This window comes from Ambystoma mexicanum, chromosome 11, assembly GCF_040938575.1.
Source record: "Ambystoma mexicanum isolate Mex_15411 chromosome 11, UKY_AmexF1_1, whole genome shotgun sequence".
Classification (NCBI taxonomy): Eukaryota; Metazoa; Chordata; class Amphibia; order Caudata; family Ambystomatidae; genus Ambystoma; species Ambystoma mexicanum.
In genome coordinates, this window is record NC_090934.1 from 1,247,938,273 (window position 1) to 1,247,959,405 (window position 21,133).

At 49.0% G+C, this 21,133-nt stretch overlaps 1 protein-coding gene across 7 annotated transcripts in view; it reads left to right on the forward strand.

Annotated features, from left to right (window-relative positions):
* The window catches only part of MYO9A (myosin IXA), a 1,154,601-nt gene that overhangs the window by 697,713 nt on the left and 435,755 nt on the right, over positions 1 to 21,133 (forward strand). For all 7 annotated transcript variants that reach the window (XM_069624659.1, XM_069624658.1, XM_069624661.1 and 4 more), the window contains 2 exons: positions 1,304 to 1,343; positions 4,851 to 4,973. In XM_069624659.1, the coding sequence (XP_069480760.1) occupies positions 1,304 to 1,343; positions 4,851 to 4,973 (163 nt within the window). The remainder of the gene's footprint in view (positions 1 to 1,303; positions 1,344 to 4,850; positions 4,974 to 21,133) is intronic.

The following is a 21,133-nucleotide window of genomic DNA, read 5'->3' on the forward strand; positions in this document are numbered from 1 at the left end:
TAGATCAGCCGACTGAGGAACTGAAGATGACTCCTGATGAGGCCCAGTATCCCTTCCTGCGTCTGGCCCAGTGAAGCCCTGTTGGACTGCCTGATCTGTGAAGGCCCTCAGCGGTGCTTCAGCCCCCGGACTGGTGGGACCAAGGGTCTCGACATGTTCTCCAGGATCCAGTTATCCTGAGCCTTCAGAAGTGTCCCTGCACCACCTCGCGGACTGACCAGCTCTTCAGTGGGCTACCTCGCTAGAATCGTTGCTGTGCCGTGTTCTTATCTGGAACTTTGGTGGTCGCCAGCTTGTGGTGTAAGCCGCCTTCCTGCCGAATTTCACCCTTCCAGCTTCAAGGGATCCTGCTCTGGAAGGTCTTCTTCAACCGCGAGTGAAAGGACTCCTGTCGTCATCTGTGTGCAGTGGCCATCACTGGAACTTGCCTTCCCTGTGAAGTGTCCTGAAGAGTTCTGCAACTGTGCTTTCTGCATTTCTCCATCGCCAAGGGTTGCACTCTGCTCCTTGACCCAACCAGAAGAATCCTTGCACCAGCAGCTCCTGGGCATCTCTCACTGGAACCAACGTCGAGAAATCCAGCGTCCCCTGTCAACCCATTCTGTCCTCTGGGAAGGTCAGGGGCATGAGTATATGCAAAGCATTTGTCCCCCATAGGATAACGTTGAGAACAAGTCTCTTTGTATCCTTCCATTACACTGCTTTTTGGTCGTTGCACCTGAGCAGTATAACCTGAAAGATAACACATTTTTACTTACCAGTAACTTTGTTGAATCTCTTCTCTTGAACAATCACCAACACAGGTACTTTACCTGCATCAGCTGGTAATTCTGCATCGTTCTGGGGGGAAAGCATTGTGACTTTTGGGCACAGGGCCCCACTCTTCATAGGGATTGGATTTCTGAAACTAGGGCATATTTCTTGCGACTTGGTTCCATCTTACTGCGTCACTTAACTTATGTTATTAATTTAATCACAGAACGCATTTTTAGAACCTGAGGTGACTGTATATATGTTATTCAGTGTTGTGCGATATTACCACCTGCTTGTATAATTTATTTTGTGTGTTTTGGGTTTATAATAAAAATATTTGTGTAGATTCCTGTCTAAATTGATGTATTGTGTGCTTCACTGTGTGGACTCCTTGTGGACCACCCTGTTCACACATTTTCTGTACTGATGTGCCAGGCTTTTTAACAAGGCACAGAGTGTTAATGTAGTTTCTGTAATCGGTGAACTTGAATGCTGTGTCAGTTATGGTCGTAAAGTGTCCCTGAATTAACGCCATCTCTCTTCTTTTCAGGCGAAACCGTAATGTGAAAACTAAGCTCAGCCTACCCAAAGTAAGTTTTGCAAAAATATTATTAGCACAGTGCCATCTAGAATAGATTTGTTTACCGAAGCCTCCAATGCCAACTGATGTGCCCCTTGTGCCATCTCAGACAGATTAGTGAAGGCAGGATCGCTGGCTCACTATTGTGCATAGAGCACCGGCCCAGAGGGTCAAATGTAATCGAAGGACGATATCAGACAGACCGAGGTACAAGGAGCATCATTTTAGACACACTATATACAGAACAATAATTCGGGCTTGAGTAAAGCCAACTCCAACAGACTGATGCACACAAGATAGCACGTCAAGCATACCTGCTACTTGGAGCTCAATTCGAATTGACTGATATATGTAGAATGCCCTCTCTTACAGCCTGATGTGTGCAGAGAACCATTTGCAATACAATTGCTGACAACACCCTCTCTGAAATACTGATCTACAAACAAAGCCACCTCATATGTTCCGATATGTGTACATTTACTGACTCACACATGTTCACTAATGCACACCCTCTAACTCCCCCACTTATGATGCTTACTTCATCATGATGTGTTCCACCATGGAGCTTATTCCATATAATCATTAATTCCATGCCTTCATTATAGTTGACACACTGCACTTCTATGCTTCAGTGTATTGCTGCGGGCTGTGGACGTGAGCACGGATGTAAAATTAGTGGCCTGGTGATGCCAGTGAACCATGCTGTTTTATGCACGGTATGCAACTTTAAGCTGTGACCAAAACCGAACTCTCAACCTCCTGCCCTAACCATCACATGCAGCTCTGCATTAGCACATCCACATACCTTCTTAATCCTCAAGCAACATACATCTCACAAATCAAGTACTCATGTACTGATACCGATCCGTGACCTTTGCCACCTTATCATGCCCCTGCATTAACCTGCAGGCATGTGTGGCTGGTTCCAGGCACCCAAGACACTAACAATGCACACACATAGTGTGCCTCACATAGCAGATATAATCACCTCTGATCTCCTCCTCCTGCTCTGAATAACCCACCTAATGACACCTTTATATTGGAAAACATGATGTGCCAAATTGTGCTATGATAAGACCTAGTAAAATAAGTTTCCTGTTCTTACTTGTCCTATCTTCTATCAGCCGAGCAACCACTGCTGTCCTTTTGCTTCCCCCCATATCGGAATTATATTAGACTTCTTTCCACTTTGTTTTTGCTGTGTTTTGAAATGCCTTGTACTTAATGAGTTGGCTTGTGTTAAACTGCATCACCTTACACAAACCTCTCCTTTCTCTTACCCTTTCCCATGACCTCCCACTTACCTGATCTGAATGTTGCAAGGCTTTGAGGATCAGCCCTTCCTGTCCCTTTCCTCTTGAGGTGCCACGACTGAGCTCACAGCTAGTGCCTTATAAATCATCTACAAATACAATATGAAATCCTCCTTTAAGGGACACTCCCACATGGCTGCGCCGCTGCTCTCTCATGGGCATGCATCCCCCGCCTAATAATCATATACCCTCCCTCATTAATGCACATCCCCACACCATTAACATCCTCTGTCATGGAAATATACCCCTCAAACATGTCACGCATCCTCTCTTATAGCAGAATCCCACTCATTGGACCATCCCCAAATTACTGTGCACCCCCCCCCCCCATTGTTGATTTGCATCCCCCCTTATTGGCAGGCACCCTCTCCTCAAGGGAAATACAAGCCCTTGCAAAACTTTGCGATCACGTGCTCCCAATCATGGACATGCAACTCTTCCTTGGCAAGTACCCACTCCCATTGAGCAAACACGCTCATTATTATCTGACAGCCAACCTTGCTGAAGCTCACCCATGCCTAGCTTCACTGAAATGTTTACTTCAAATGTTCTCTCTACATTCATTCAAGCACTGCTTAACCTTCCAAACACCATCCCCAAATTACTGTGCACCCCCCCCCCATTGTTGATTTGCATCCCCCCTTATTGGCAGGCACCCTCTCCTCAAGGGAAATACAAGCCCTTGCAAAACTTTGCGATCACGTGCTCCCAATCATGGACATGCAACTCTTCCTTGGCAAGTACCCACTCCCATTGAGCAAACACGCTCATTATTATCTGACAGCCAACCTTGCTGAAGCTCACCCATGCCTAGCTTCACTGAAATGTTTACTTCAAATGTTCTCTCTACATTCATTCAAGCACTGCTTAACCTTCCAAACTAGACTTCTTCAATGTCCGTAGAAACGCTTAATAAGTTAGTAGCTTCACAAGTTTACAAACAATTTCCACTAAGTAAATGTCCCATTAGTTTCTCTAGAACATGGCCCATGCCTAACAGTCAAAGTGGGCACGGTCACCCTCACTGACTTTCCTGAAGAGGGCTGTCAACAGATCGCTGAGAGACAGGATCTGCTTAGTTGGCTGATAAAAATTGAAAGCAGTTACAGAATGTTTTCCACATTCCATAGGTTCTGACTGGGTTACTAATTTCCATTTGGCTTCTAGGTCTATTGCCTCCATCTGGCAGTGGGCAGCTTCATTATCCTAAGATAGAAAATATGGGTCAAGGAAAATAAGATGACTCCCACATTACTCAGCTCTCTCATATCCCAATCTCGCCTCAAGCCCAAAACATGGATCTACCAGCACCACCTCCTACTTTTAAAAGTAACACATCCCCCACCTGATGAACAACGGTGGCCCAACCTTGAGACATCCTCCTAGTTCTGAAGGCCCTGACATAATGATACATGCCCCTTCTCTGCTTTCCTCCATCTCCTTTCAAGGATAGGTGCTCACAACCAACATACATTCCCTAGCCCCACAAAGGACCTTAACCGTGTCTCATTCACACACATCACACTCACAGGTAAATATTTAACTGAAAAAACACATCCAGTAACACCCTCAATGGATTGTGGTAATTTGTTTTGTTGGGACAGGATTAGGGATATTGATTGATGCCATTTACTTCCAATAAGATGAGTTTTTGGATCAACCCTTCTAACATTGGGGGAGGAATTTGAAGACAGCCCTGTATGGATCCTGGAAATTCATGCACATAGCTTACATAGTTACCTATAACTTCAGTTCTGTGGTATCGTCCCAGACATTAACTAAAGGATGCCTTGGTCCACCCTATAAGGTGTTTGGAGGAGTTAGTTTCATCCATTTTACTGTGTGGTGCCTTCCTCTATCCCAGCGATGGATGGAATACAGTGAAAATAACGAATAACGCTAGGGAAATGAGGGATTTGGGGGGAGGGGAACAAAAAAAACAATATATATTTTTTTGGTTATTTTTAATTCACTAAAAAAGTTTTCGTTATTAGTGAATTTGTTATAAACACATTGAACCACAGTGGATTCCGAGAAGGACAACCCATGTGCTGTTTCTCAAGAGTTATGAAACCTTTGCAGATTTTTCAACAAAGTTGGTCAGTCCAATGATTTTGCAAAAATAGTCAGGATCATGTTGCCCTCCATAGGTGTTTCTACTGGAATCTTATGATATGTGCTAATTTTAACTTTGTCTCCCACAGCATCTTTTGGATGTCAAATCACTAAAACATCTGACAAGCCTAACGCTGCATGACCGCATCACCAAGTCGATTCTCCACCTGCACAAGAAGAAGAAGCCTCCCAGCATCAGTGCGCAGTTCCAGGTAGAGAATACACAATAACCTTTTATTTCTCATGGTCCTGAGCAAACCTCCTGCAGCTTCTCCCCACCCTATCTCACACTTGAGTAGATCCTTTAAATGAGCACTACCCTCATGTACTCATGTAAAATGCTCCAGCATGCCATCTTGGAAGCCATGCCCCCCCGAGCAAACCTCCAGCAGCACAACCTACCCTCATGAACACTGTAAGAACATTTCCAGCATCCACACCTTCATCTATACACTTATGAAAAATCATTGTGCCTCTCGTTACAGACCTTTTTCCTTCATTATTTCAAAAAACTGCTCAAATGTCCAGCCTCACCACACACAGCCTTATGAACTACAGCATACTTGTGTTAACCTCCCAGGTGAACACAACCTTAACATCTTCACTTTATTCACCTGAGCTAAACCTCTGGCGTTCCCATCCCTCCTACAACCCTAAAAAGCCTATTTTCCCCTCCAACCCTCCCATTCGTACAAAGGCCTCTTTAGCCTTGAACCATTATTTTATAAAAATTAAGAATATTCAAGGGTCTGCCTTCTGCTCCTTCACACACATGTGCATTTACTTCTCCACTCTAACTCCTCATACCCAGAACAACCCTCTAAGGCATCATATATGCCCCCTCATACAATGAACCATCCTCTGAAGACTTTTCTTATAACTGGAATGGCTTTTTCGACATTTCTGAAAGAGCATACAAGGTCTACTAAGTTTAACCCTCAGAACAAAATGTGGAACCTTTAATCACATTGTGAGTAGCACCATACATGAACTGTCCGGTGTCCCATGTAGTTAGTTCTTTGAGCATTAAATCATAATATGTGGCCAATATATGCTGGCAGGGTATACCGTTGTTTCGACGGGCAGTTTTACGAACTGTTCAGAAAATAAATAAATGTGATGACTCTTCATAATAGTGGCCACGTAAAAAAGGCAGTCAGAAAAATGTCTGTCGGCGAAATGACACGGAACCACCGGCAGTTACATGTTCCTTCTGTCTCAGACTGTTGTCACTGGCAGGAAGCAAAGCACTCTTGGGTAGCGGACACCCTGTTAAAACAGGTGAACGCAACCATAGCACATTAATAAGGGAGCAGTCAAGAGTATCAAAGCATGACTCAGTCACAAGAACAAAACACAACAATCACTTGATCTCCAGGACTTATTCCACAGTCTCCCGGCCTCAGATGCAAAATAATCCTTCTCTGCATCAGTGTACGCATGTTGAGCCAATAGCAGCATGCTGTCTACATTTGGACCCATGACAATTTTTTTTATATCTTGTGTTTAGTGAAAGGGGGACTGACCCGCAACATGGCCATAAGGGTTTCTGCAAGCTTTCCTTGGCTCACCTAGCAGTGTACATGTCTGAGCAGTTAAGGGCAGCTTTTAAGAAGGCAATGGGGCTGGTTAAAATGCAGTATAGTAGCACATACAACCTTCAATAAGATATTGTCCACATAAGCAATAAAATAAAACTATCTTCTGTTCAGTAAGAATCACTATTGCAGGTTACGAGTAAACCTTAATAGGAAAACTCTTTTAGTGTTTGGGGTCATGTACGAGGGTCATGACCCTACCGTTTAGGGTCACCAAGATTGTCCAATTCCAAAAGGTTATCACGTTGGAATCAATGGGAGAGGCAGACAGACTTCTGATTGGCTGAGCAGGATATGGTCCCAATGTTGCAGTAACCCTTCATGTTATATTGGCCCTGCATTAGGTATAGGGCTGAACATGTATTGGATCGGTTTGGCTTTATTGTGGAAATAATTATTAGATAAAAGCGTAAGAATAGCAGAGGTAAAACATTTCATACTGCAAGCTACTTGCCATGCCTAGAAAGTCACTTGCCACCTTAATTCTCCACATACACACAGCTCACCTTTTCTTACTCTCCAAAAGTCAGATCTCATTAGCCAATGGCTAGTGGGGAGTGCAAATGTCCTGACTATATTATCACAAATGTATTCTTCTGAAATTAGTCATTCACTCAAGCATAAAAAGAAAGGCTTTTAATAAAAAAATGTTTAACATTACCTATCATATGCATCATCTTAAAATGACCTCTAAATGGCATTTTATTCCAACAAACTTTACACATAATTCATTAATTTATTAAGATCTGTGTTAGGAAATATTTTCTTTTTGCAACTTTTCCACCATTGATTCAAATGAAACGCCCAACATTTTGGCTATGATTTGGAGTCCTGGCTGACTTTTGCTGTAAGTGAGGTTCGCTTCGCCCACCTGCTCAACTAATTTATTTTGGGGGCACTGGCCTGTCTCTAAGGCTGCAGGAGCATGTAGAGCATCTCTTCCATTTTTGCTTTCCTATGTATTTAGTTTTTTAACCCCTTAAGAGGAGTGTTTCAGGGGTATTTTATATCCCTGTATCTCTTTTGTCCGTCAACATTTTGTATGCCTTTAAGATATTCCTAGGACAGACGGGTGGTAGTGAAGTGTTTTTTACATCTTTATTTACTGCATCGTACCGATTCTTGTCTTCCCCGAGTGGTTTAAGACCTGCTTTTTGGCTACTTTGCTTTTTCAGCATGTTCCTGCTTTTTAGGTTTTTAGGTTAGAAATTACCAAACAAGAGCAAGCCCTGTTACGGTGTCCAGCCTGGACTCCTGGGCAAAGTGCTTTGTGTGACCGAACTGGTTGAAACTGGGCTTGTGATGGTCTGGACCCAAAACACACTTCTACTAGGGAATGTCCGTTTCTGAAGAGATGTAGTGTAAGTGGCTGTCTGATTTGACAGCCTTTACTTGTTTGAATGGTGCAGTTCTGCAGCATGGGGTCTGGTATGGATTCACATGCTCATGAATATTCCCCGTCAGGCTGGGAATCCTCGGTAAAGAAAAAATCAGTTTCAGTTTCGTTTCTGAACTGTCTTTCTACTAATAACCAATCACTGGTCTCTGGGCATACTGCCCCCAGCCAATGACTGCCCTCTACCTAAGCCCCTCCTCTGGCAGCCATCTTCAGATTTTTACTGCACGTTCAAGTGTTGGGAGTCTTCGTGCTCTAGCTCTCGAACTTTTACTGCGTTTTGCATTTTTCCTAAGAGTCTTCTCTTATTTTTCGGTCAATTCGAGTCTCACGCTCCACCGATTCTTCTTCTGATCAACGGGGACCTGTTTGGGAATTTTTCTACGCCCCTCAAGGGCAAATTTTCATTGAGTTTCTCTTCTTGGAGGATTCCAGAAGATCTTTGAGGCCTACCCCACGTGGACATGGCCCAGGACAAAGGAGACTTGAAGCCTACTGGATCCAAGCTGTTTAGGAACTGCCCTGGATGTGGATTGCAGAATGTCTTTAAGGAGGATGAGCACTCCCGGTGCCTCTACTGCCGACAAGTCGAAAGTGGAGGTGGACTATGCATTCTACAAGAACATGTCCGTCTGGACCATGAAGAACCATCGTAAACGACTCGCTGACTTGAGCCCAACAACAGGTGAGAAGAAGTCCGAGCAGTCTTCTAAGACCTTAGAGGGCACTTCGGCGATGGGGGGCCCAACAAAAGGCAAAGCTATGCGAGTCTGCGGGCACCGGGAGCGCCGTTGGTTCGGGCTCCTCGGCTGCCAGGCAGGGCGCGATGTCCCCGACGCCATCAACCGCGAGCCAACGCTCTGGCTCGGGGAAAGGAAGTCTGAGAACCCGGGTAAGCTTCGGGAGAAGCTCCAGTCGATCACAATGGAAAAAGCCACGGGGGGGCGAGGCAGTGACCCTCCCCCTAAGGTGAAGGCCCCAGACGTGGCCACGGTCGTGAAGGCCCTGATTCACCCGGCGAAGGCCTGGATTGAAGGAGTCATGGAGGCCCTGGCGAAGCCTGCAGAGGCTACCCCAGTGGAATCGACTCCTGGGCTAGAGTTTCCCTGCCACCCCGGAGGGAATCATCTTTTCAACCTATTGAGAAGACCCCCGTGAAACCCCTGGATGAGAAAGAGGGGGGGGGGGCACGGTAGCCACAACGGACACAGATACCACCTCCGAAGATGAGCTGGCTAGTGTCACAAAGATCCTGGACAAGAGGTTCGAGGAAGTCCGGTCCTACGGGAGGGATCCCGACGAGGCGGACGTAGAGAGCAATGGTGGAGCCGATGAGGTGCCGCGGAAGAGACAGAGGAACACACTCCCCAGCCATCGCTCCAGTCGCAACCGATGCCTATGCCACAAGACAACTCAGGACCAATCTTGATGGCTTTCCAGACCCTGTGTATGGAGATGAGGACAAGGTTGCCCTTACCTCCAGCGGACGATCCAGCGGCGCTTGGACTGTCTGGAAGCCAATCGAACAAGCGGAGGCGAATCCATCCTGCCCCTCCTTTCCAGCCTTTATCTCCTTCCCCTCCACCGAGGGATAAGATGGGAACAGAGACGGCGATGACTGGGACGGACGACGATGATGGTGATGACGGGACAGATCTCCCATCACCCCCTGCCCAGGCACCCCTCCCAATGAAATTGGCTCCTTTCAAGCCATGATCGCCAGGGCATCAGAGCTTTTCCAGCTTTGTCCCGAAGAGCAGAAGGAGGATTTCCTATACCAACGACGGGAGGCCTAGAGGAAGACCGTCCTCTCAGTACCGTTACTGGACGACATCTGGGAAGGACGACTGGTGCTGCTCAAGAACCCGTCCACGGCTCCTGCGAAGAGGGACCGGTATGAGAAGAAGTACCGGGTCCCAGATTCCACCCCAATGTGCCTTAGAGCTCAGCCGTCCCCGGATTCAGTGGTCTCCGCGGCGGCCAAGAAGAAATCGGCAGGGGTGACGGCATCAACTTCCACTTCCCCACCGGACGGCGAGGGGAAGAAGCTGGATGCCATGGGACGAGTTATCTCGTCGGCAGCGATGACCATCAAAACGGTCAACGCCCTCGCGATCGTGGCACGCTACGACAGGGAGCTGTGGTTCAAGATTGCTCCCCTCCTGGATTTCCTGCCAGACAAGAGGGCGGAGGCCCTTGAAATCCTACAGGAAGTCGAGGTGGCGTCGGACCACACCATCACGGTGGCCACAGACATCGCCGACACCGGGTTTCACCAAATGGGCAACAGCGTATGCCTCCGCAGACGCGGTTGGCTCAAGGCCACCGACTTCCGTCAGGACGTTCAGACCAGGGTACTGGACATGCCCTTCGACGGGAACGACATGTTCGGCAAGGCAGTGGACGAGTCACTGCAGGCCATCAAGGTGGACACCGAGACAGCCCGGGCCTTGGGTTCTCTCCATCAACGACGGCCGTCTTTTCGGACCCCCGGATGCAAGTCTCAAGGTGCCTCCAAAGGATTTGGTGGTGGTTCCTCGTCGTACTGCCAAGCGGCACGCTAATCGTCGCAGGAGGCCTTTAGAGGCTGCAGCAAGGCCGGAGGACATCGTCGTTAAGGAGGCCAAGGCGGCAACGCCTCGGCAAAGCAAGATTGAACCGGCCGTGAAGTCGGGCTCCCAACCAAGCACCCTGGTGGGAGGCCGGCTGGCGAAATTCATCAACGCGTGGGAGTCCATCTCCACCGACCGTTGGGTGCTGGAGGCCCTGGCCCACGGGCACGCTCTGGAATTCCAAATAAAGTGTCCCTGTCTACCACCCGTGGCCAGGAAGGAAAACCACGTGCCACAGCTACTTCTAGCGATACGAGCAATGCTAAAAAAGGGAGCGATGGAACTCGTCCCGAAGAGGCTCCGGAGTATACTCGCGGGCCTTCGTTGTCTAAACAAATACATCAAGTCCCAGAAATTCTGGATGGTCACCCTTCAGCACGTGCTGGGACAGCTGAAGGAGGGCGACTTCCTATCGTCACTGGACTTGGAGGATGCCTACTTCCACATCCCCATACACGAAGGACATCGAAAGTTCCTACGATTCGTGGTCCAAGGGAAACGCTACCAGTTCAAGGTCCTAACCTTCGGTTTGCCTGCAGGGGATCCAAGTATACCCCTACCTGGACGATTGGCTCATCCGAGTAAAGTCAAGGGAACTCGCCGTCGATCACACAGCGAAGACCGTCCGACTGCTCACGGATCTGGGATTCTCCATCAACTTTGCGAAATCCCACTTGGTACTGTCGCAAGACACCCTGTTCCTGGGAACCAGACCCGACACGGTAGCGCGATTGGCTTCGCAGTCGGAGGAAAGGACGAAGGCCATCCTGGGCAAGGTACAACGGCTGTTGACCATGGAAATGGCCAGGGTGAAGTCCATCAAGTCCCTACTCGGCATGATGTCATCGTGCATCTACCTCGTGCGCCTATGCAGGTTGCGGATGCGGCCACTGCAGGAGTTCGACGCCCGTTGGATGCAACCAGCGGGCAGCTTCGAAGACAAGATCTCCCTCAATGAGACGTTCCGCCAAGCGATCCGGTTGTGGGGCAACCGCACGCATCTAGCGGCAGGTATAGACTTCCAGACCCCAGCACACCAGGAAACGGTGACGACGGACGCCTCCCTGGAAGGATGGGGAGCACACACCGAAGATCTCCATGCAAGAGGCCTTTGGCTCCCGGAGGAGAGGTCACTACACATCAATGTCCTGGAGCTCCGATCCGTGTTCTTGGCCCTCAGGTCGTTCCTCCCGTCCCTCAAGGGCAGGGTGGTGAGGGTCTTCACTGACAACACCACCACGATCTTCTACATCAGGAAGCAAGGAGGGCTGAGGATCTGGTGCCCATCCAAGGAAGTGCAGGATCTGTGGCACTGGGCCATTGCCCACAGGATATTCCTGGTACCCTTCCATCTGGCAGGAATAAAGAACACAATCGCCGACTCACTCAGCAGGGAGCTGCACTCTTGCCACGAGTGGGAGCTTCGGCAGGATCAAGTGAATCTCCTGTTCCGACGATGGGGCAATCCCCAGATCGATCTATTTGTGACGGTGACGAACACCAAGTGCCGGAGGTTCGCCAGCAGGTTTCCCCAGCCGGGGAGCATGGGCGACGCATTCTCATTCCCCTGGGACGGCCTGTTCCTGTATGCATTCCCGCCGTTGCTCCTGCGACTCATCAGTCAACTCACAGTCCCGGTGCAGGATGATCCTCATCACACTGGCGTGGCCGAGGCAGATCTGGTTCCCGGACCTTCTGGACATGTCAGTGTCTCACCCAGTCAAACTGCCGACGGACGCAGATCTTCTCGCCAGGGAAGGAGGCGCCATCCTCCATCACGACCCGGGATCGCTGAACCTGCAGGCCTGGCTCCTGCAGCACTAGAGTTGGGAGGATACGATATCCCGACGGACTGCAAGGAGGTGCTTGCAAAGGCCAGGGCGTCCTCGACTCTGAAGTGCTATGAACACAAATGGAAGAGGTTCTCTGTCTGGTGCCTTGCACAGTAGTTCAATCCTGTAAGGTACTGTAAAGTCTGGGAGAACTTACCTCTTGTTGTGCTGCCTTGTTTGTCCTCGTTGGAGACTTGTCTCGGTTGCTCTTGTAGAGTTGCTTGCAGCTTCTCTACCTCACAAGCCTAATCAGCTTGTGGCCCTACTTTGATTTCTTCTTTGTAAAACCTGCTACTACTAGCACAGAGATTAAATCTCTTCCTGCCATGAAGGGCACAGCAATGCTTGACCATTCAGTGATGTCTTCACAACCTATCTTTGGTGGGCCTAAAGATTTAACTGATATCGGCATTATTGAACTGGCCGACCAAGCAAGGAAGAATTGGAGGCATTGACCATAAATCTTTCTCAAAATCAGCCCCACAACTTATGTGAGGCACCCACCTTTGACTCTCCGACCCCTTTGGTCGACATGATGAATGGTGATATGTCTGGCCATGACCAGGGGTGTTTATTGCCACCCTCTTTGGGGGTATGGGGTCAGGAGGCCAGGATGATTCTTCAGCCCTCCACCATACACTAAGGGAGATTGATGAGCGAATACATCTGACTCACTCCGCCTTAAATATGGTGTTGAGCTCATTTGTCTCTCTATATGACAATATTTGGGCTGAACTGAAATCTACCAATGCCGTTTTGGCCGACTTTACTCATAAACTTGAGGAGATTGGGTCAGAGGTTCGCTTTGGCCATTTTGGAATGAGGGAGGCGGAGGCAGTACTGAGGGGGCAGCAGTCTAATGTTAATCTGGCTAATGATCCAGTGTCCGTTATTGAAATATGGGATGTTGTATGTGTAAATGACCATCTGACCATCCAGGAACCAGTTGATGATTTGGCTGTGGGTAATCTGCCAATTGTTTATCCGGCTCATGGTACAATTGGCATTGCCCCCCCTACCTGTCACTGACCTCACTAACCATCTACCTATTATGGGTGAAGGAGCAAAAGGTGACATGGGAGGTGAGGTGGACCCACCAAATGCTGGAGCTGGTTCCCCGCTTCTGAACAAACCTACTAATGCCTTGAAAGGGAAATTGATGAAACGCAGAATGGGGGCTAGGAAAAACAGAATTCTGTCACTTTGCACGGCTCACTGTACTGTTTTTCGCACTAAGCGGTCACCTGTGCCGGAGCATGTGACTCCGAATCCAGAGCCTTTGCCAAACATTCAGGTGGTTGACTCCATGGTACCGACTGTCACTGGAGGGCAGGACTGTGTACCTTCCCTTCCGATTGCCATTACTGAGACATTGGGGAAATGTTAACCTCTTGCAGTAGGTAGGGGCCTCCCTGATACTAGTTATGGTCTGGAGGTGAATGGTTTCCCCGTTACCCCTTTTCCTACTCCTTTTCCTTCTGTGTTATGTGGCGAGCAGAGAGCTGGTACCTATCGACCTGGGCCATTTGTCAACCAAACAGTCCATCTGGGGACCAACTGAAGGAGCGTCCACCTCTGCCATGATTCCTTTAAAGGATATGGCAGGTAAGATCGGGCCACTAGGTGAAATGGAAAGGCCGACTCTGCATGAATCGGCTTAATATTCTAGCTATTTTTGCAGCTATCCCTTGCCTGGCTTTGGTGGCTTCGGCCGATATTAGGAGGGTCTCCTTCCCAGAGAGAGATGACTTGAGCACTAGTATCATCTACTTGTCCTCTCCCTTGGTAAGGGAATTTATCTTTACACAAAGCAAAGTGATACTTGGATTGGGCTTTGAAATGTCACAGATGAATGGGTTGAGAGATGGGACGGCACCTAGTAGGGAAGTCTTACCAGCCGTTAATCAACCAATAGCTTCAACCAATCTAGATCAGTATAACCGTAAGGGTGTGGTGATGGATATAGACTGGGCATCAATCATCTCTTCCTTATGGCAAAAACTGGTCGTGTGAGAAGGTGATCACTATGGGTGATGTTTGGAAGAGTGCACTGTTATGTCTGAAATCCTGGAATATCTGAGGTAACTCGCATCTTTTTTCCAATATTGCCTGTATGAACAATTTAATATTAGCAAATTGCATTTATCTAGAGGAGACCTGGCTGACATCGGGACCTATTTTAGACGGGTATAGTGTCTTTATTCAGCCTGCCAGGGATTGCACGGGGGAGACCTTCGGGAGGACTCTTGATTGCAGTGGAAATCTCCTTGGGCCTTAGTGGGGTAGAAATTGCTGGTCTTCCATTTGGTGCCTTGGGAGTGGGCTGTAGGACTGCAGATGGATTGATCAATCTCTTATTGCTCAATATCTATTGGCATAAGGGCTTGAAACTTGTGAATCTTTTTGTGAATGGGGTTTGTCGGGCAGTTGATGAGTGGCTGGGTTCCCATTCTGATGGCAAAGTAATAGTCATGGGAGACCTGAATGTAGACTGCGACCAACTCCAACAATTGTGGGAGCCTGACGAGCTTCCCAATGTTAATTAAGGGAAGAAATCGGAGGGACAGAAGTGGTGTGTGGGATTGGGGTGTAGGGGACTATTCCCTCTTGTGGGGAGAACTGTTGACCCCCGTAACATTGGAGAATGGCACAGAGGGGACAGTTCTTCCCTGATTGATTATATTTTTGTTGACCCCTTTTTTTAAATTTTTTTTTTATTAGGTTTTCCAACAAGAAAACAGCACAGGTACACATTCATGATCACAAATAGGAGACTCGACAGTGGGAACATCGCACATGACATTCCAGTTAGTAGTGAGTCCCTCAACAGGAGGAAAAAGGTTGGTTCAATACACTGTGAGGCGGTTCGAAGTGCGTCCAGGCTCTCCCCGGTTCCTGGTACTGATCCTATTCCTCCCACTTCCCCTATATTTTCAGGAACTTCCGGGGGCACCCCTTGCCGTGTAAATTTTCCTTTACAGGGAGGCGCACCTGTCCATTTCATTGGTCCACAGGTCAATGCTAATCCTGTCCGCAGAGCCCCAGGTGCTTGCCGTTAGTCTCTTCCCCAGCCCTAGTGCCATGCTCAGGAATGTTTTTTCGTATTTATTAAGGTCTGTTTCTCCCTCTATTCCCAATAGAATAAGTTTGGGGTCCTTTGGGATTGGAGCGCCCAACACTAGAGGCGCGATAGGGACGTTGTCCAAAAGTCTTGCAGTACCCCACATTCCCAGATCATGTGGTAGAAGGTGCCCTCTGCCCTTTTGCAGCAGAGGCAGGTCGTATCATCGTCTCCCCCCCCCCCCCCATGTAAATATTTGTGTTCTGGAGTAATAAGATCTATGTAGGATTCAGAGTTGTATCAGTCTGATTTTTGCATCTATGCCAATCTATCGTGGGGACATTAATGCCTCCGCCTATTCTTCTGCTTCTAATGCCCCCAAGTCTCGCTGCCATTTTCCTCTGAGGTGTGTGGGTTCCCCTGAGCCAAAGGAATTTATCACCTGGTAGAGGGTGGAAGTCACCTTGGAGGGAATCCGTTTTGGGAGGGTATTTGTCTCCAGGGGGGAGCATGCAGGTATGTCGGTGAGGCTCTGAAATTGGGCACTGATGGCGTGTGTGAGTTGGAGATACCTGAAACGGTCCATAGGCATTAGTCCGTGTGTTGTGTTCAGCGCATCGAAGTCTCTCAGTCGACCCTCTTGAACAATATCTGCCAGTGTGGATATCCCTCTGCTCTCCCAGGTGTCAAAGTGGCCCATTCGCAGGATTTCAGGAAGGTTTGTTGTGCCATAAGGGTTGGATCAGGGTTGGTTTGCCCTCCCAGCCAATGTGACTGTGTTTCCTTCCAAATTTGATGGATATGCAGGGACCCCTTGGGGACCCCCTTCAGATTTTTGTCATCTTAGAGTATTTGTAGGGGAGGCGGGAGGCCGGTGTCTTTTATTTCGACCCGGATGTGTGGGAGCGATGGGTCCCCATGCAGCCATTCATTTGCCACCCCTACTTGTGCAGCCCAATAATATATACAGATATTGGGTAGTCCTATACCTCCCTCCCAAACCGATCGGCGGAGTGTTTTGAGGGCAATGCGGGCCTGTTTCCCTCCCCAGAGCAACGTGCGTAGGGACTTGTCGATATCTGTGAATGTGGCAGCTGGAATTGGGTGTGGGGCATTCTGGATGACTTATAGACATTTCGGGACCTCAACATCTTAAATAGTGCCGCCCTGCCCAGTAGTGAGTGTGGGAGAGATTGCCAGTGAGAGACGTCATTCTTGAACCTTTCCACTATTGGGCGTAGATTCAATTCGAGAAAGTCGCCTGGTGCTGCAGTTGTATACCCAGGTAGGTAAAGCCTAGGATCGAGACGGAATATGTGCATGGTTCTGGGATCGCTTCGTCTTCCCCTTGGACAGGGAAGTATATCGTTTTTTGTGTTAACGCGAAGGCCCCTGAAGTGTTGATATTCCTCCAGGGTCCTGGTTACTATCTGGCAGGTTGTTACTGGCTTGCTCAGGTAAATCAGGAGATCATCCGAGTATAGTGAGACGCATTCCACGCCCCCCGTTGGCCAGGCGAACCCCGTCCATCGTGTATCTGTACGTAGTCTGATTGTCAAAGGCTCGATGGCGAGAAGGAATAGCAGGGGTGAGAAGGGGCAGCCCTGTCTGGTCCCCAGGCCCAGCGGGAATGTCCTGGATGATTTCCCTTTGACCCGCACCGATGCTACGGGCAGGGTGTAAAGAAGTTTGACCCATGACATAAAGTAGCACCCAAATCTCATACGCTCCATTATATCCCATAGGGCGTCCACCCCACCGAATCGAAGGCCTTTTCAAAATCCACCACAAGGAGGGCCAGCGGGTCTGTGATCCCAGCCACTCGGTCAAGGGCCACCCGGATCCTGCGGAGGTTCATTCGTGTAGACTTGTCCGGTATGAAACCGCACTGGTCCGGGTGGACCAGTGACCCGATCACCCCGAGCAGCCTGTTTGCCAGGACTCTAGCTAGTAATTTAGCTTCCCTGTTAATTAATGATATGGGCCTGTACGAGGCACAGCACTCTGGGGGTTTCCCTGCTTTGGGGATGACTACTATATTTGTTCTCCTGAGGTCCGGGGGGAGATAGCCCTGTTCTCTGCTGCGGAGGAACATGTTATACATGTGTTTCGTCGTCGTTCCGCTTAATCATTTCCAAGTCTCCACCGGGAAGCCATTGGGGCCAGGGGTCTTCCCAGTCTGTAGCTGTGATAGAGCTTCCCCGATTTCTTCTTCGGTGATGTCAATGTCTAGTTCTGTTTGTGGTCTGGAGAGTTGAGGGATCTCGATCAACTCAAGGAAGTGTGGGGTGCTTGGTGTGGGATCCTCTGTTGGTGGGAGTATAGTTGTTCATAATAATTGGCAAAGGCCTCCGCGATATCGGAGTCGCCCGTTAGCATTTCCCCCTCCTGGGTTTTGATGGCCCGTACTTGCCCTTTACTCTGTTCCCGTCTTTGTAGCCAGGCCAGGGACTTGCCAGCCTTGTCTCCCCGTTCATATATCTGGCTTTGAACTTGCCACTGGGCGGTTCGGGTGGTGTCTAGAGCCCTGTCTTTCAGGATTGCCTGCGCTGTCATTAGGGCGTCTTGTGCCTAGCGGGTTCCTGCTGCCAGCAGTTGTTCTTCCCGCCGGGTTACTTGGGTCTCTGCTTCAGTGATTGCCTCATTGTGCCGTTTTCTGTGGGCATTTACCAAGGAGATTGCCTCTCCTCGCAGGACAGTTTTGTATGCTTCCCAGCGCATGGTTGCGCAGGCAACCGCTTCTTCATTTAGGTAGAAGTATTCCGATGTTTTATTAGTGAGCCCTTCCATTATTTCTGGTATTCCCAGGTAATAGGCACTTAGGCACCAGGTGGGATCCTGCTTATGTTGTATCCCTTTAAGTTTGATCAGTAGGGGGGAGTGATCCGAGATCCCTCTTGCCAGGAATTCTGGGGATGTTAGTTGGTGAGCCATGTTCCTTGGGGTGAAGATATAATCAAGCCTAGAGAGGGATCTATGCGCGTTAGAATAGAACGAGTAGCCCTTCTCTGTTGTGTGGATTGTCCTCCACGTATCAGATGGTCCCATTGCATCCAGGTGCGCAGCTTAGTCGGGGTATCTGCAACCCTGTTGCTAGTGTTCGTGCGCGTTTGGGGTGATGGCCGCCGGTCGTCTTCTGTAAGGCGGTGATCCCTCCGGGCAAGGGGTGGTGTTCCAGACAAGTTTTGTCCCCAATGGTTCCAGTGCGGATGTCTTTTTGTCCCCAGGTCAGTGTGGCGATGCCCAGAGTTCTATGTCTGTCTGGGGTGCCGGTCCGGTGTTTCGCTGGGGTGGGGTGGCCACTGTCTTCGTGGGCTGCAGCAGTGTCCAACCGCCGGGGTCGTGGGACTGGCTCACCCCCCTCACTGTTGCCCGCAGGTGTACCTTGCCCCTGGACTTACCACCACCAGTGTCAGTGTTGTTAGTTGGGCACCTCTCAACCCGGGCGCCCAGCCGCTCGCATGCAGCGCACACGGGGCGGAGGGGGGGCCCTTGCAGTGGCTGCAATGTATCACGGACTCACCAGTCAGAGGAGGGTGGGAAGGGGGGTGCACAGCGTGCCCAGCCTCGGCGGGTGTGGGAGGCCCCGGGTCCTGTCTCCGCTGCTGCTGGATGTGCCCACGGGGCACCCCTCGACCCCAGCGCCCAGCCGCTCGCACAGGCGGGCGCCAGGGAGGGGGGGCCCCCTTGCAGCTGCGATGTGTCTGGGTTCACCGAATCAGGGATGGGGGGGAGCCCCTTGTGTGTGCTGCCGATGCTGGCTGAGTAGATCCCCGACACGGCGGCCATTTTCTCACAGCGGGTATCAGTCGGCCGCAGTGGATCTTGAGGAGGGTGAAGGGGGCCTTAGATGGCTGCGATTTTTGTCGGACTTTGGAGGGGGTGGTCGCGGACACCGTCCCCTTCATGATTATAGTATTTTCAACGATGTGTGCTACAAGAATACGGCAGGATTTCTCAGGATACGGGCGGCCCCGGCAGAGCGACGGAGAGTTAGACCGGCATCCGACTCCCCCTGGTGGCTCCTCCTGTTAACCCCTTCTTAATGAACCATTGTCGGTCATTTGATACTCAGAGGACTGACTGGAGTGATCATTCCATTCTTACTGCACGGTTCGATTGGGTTCTTTGTATTAGAAAATGTCATCAACCGCTTCAGTTGACTGCTAATCTTGCGGGTAATGCAGTCAGATGGACTGTCTTGAATATTCACAGTTTGAATGCTAATATTCTACTGGCACTTAATCGTTCGACTTATGAGTGGAAAATCACTAATTTTAATGTGAATGAGCTTCAGTAATTTGTCGAACAAATGATAGATGGGTAGGCTCTGGGGAGGAGATCTAAAGGGAATCGACAAGTCAGTCATATAAAATGCTACAATGCCGAACGTGCTGATGCAAAAATAAATTTGAGGACAGCTGTCAAACAGATCCATCGAACTAACCTTGAGGAGGCTACTTATAGGGAGTCCATTAGGAAACTTAAGCAATCATATAAAAATGATTCAAAATCAATGAAATCTCAAATGCTCCAATGCGATGCAGAAAAGCTGCTTGGGATCCTTATTACTGCTAATTTGAGTGCCTTTTGGTGTTTAGTTAACAGGCAGGATCCCAATTATGCAACCTGTCATTTGAACTCAAAATCTGAACAGGAATGGGTCAGGTTCTATGAGGAAAGGTTTGGGCTGCCCAAGGTGGACTACGCACTGGTTTTAGATCTAACCAGTGATGTAAGGTGGAACCCTCCTCTGGACCTTGACACCATCCAAATATTGATCTCCAAGTGTAAGCGATCACGGGCCCAGGGGCCTATCGGCCTCACAAATAATACCTTTGTGGACAATCAATGTATCTGGGCTCATCTTCTTTACCTGGAGTTTAGTGACATTCTTACCACAGGTGTAACTCCGATTTCTTGGAATACGGCCCACGTTGTCTCAGTCTTCAAGTGTGGTAGCAGGACTGATCCATCTAATTATCGTCCAATTTCACTCATCGACGCTGATTGTAAGATCTTTTCGGCATTTCTGCTATCACATCTTGAGGATTGGGCTTGTACTTACCATCCGCTGGACCAATTCCAGACTGGCTTCAGGAAGGGCCACTCGACCAATATCAATGGGCTTGCCCTTAAGTGCGTGCAAGAAGCAGCGTGGATGATATCGGGGGGGGGGGGGTTGTACGTACATGGCCTCGATTGATTTGACTGCTGCGTTCGATTGTGTAGATCGGGGCAGACTGGGAAAGGCTGGCTAATTGGGGAATGCCTATGGGGCTCCTGAGACTAATTGGCAGAGTCTATGAAAACTGTGGTATTCAGGTACGTTTAAGCCAAAAGGGGGGATCTCTCTAAGAGAATTTTCTCTCACCAGGGGATTAGACAGGGCTGCACCTTGGCTCCCTGGCTTTTCAACCAATACTTCTCCGACGTCGCGCTCTCAATAATGAAAGAAGGACTTCTTGCTCCTAAGATTGGCAAGGATAAAATCGTATGGCTTGCATATGCAGATGACCTATTCATTTTCCACCTCACTAAGGTGGGGTTACAACGGTCTCTGACAGAATTTGAAGTATATGCTCAAGCCAATGGGCTATTAATTAACCCTAATAAAACTAAAATGTTATCCTGCAGGAAAGTGAGGGCAAAGACCTCACGGTTTATTGGAAATTTGGGTGGGACTCCCCTGAAGCTCTCTGGGTCAGTGCGATATCTGGGCTTCCACTTTTCGGGCTATCAGAGCTCCAAGGTAATAACTGAGGCCATTACATACAAGGCAAAATTATTGGAGGCTCAGATGGTAAAGATCGACAGAAGGTTTGGGAAATGTTCCCTGAAGCACGCATTGATCTTTTTGAAAGCAAAATAAT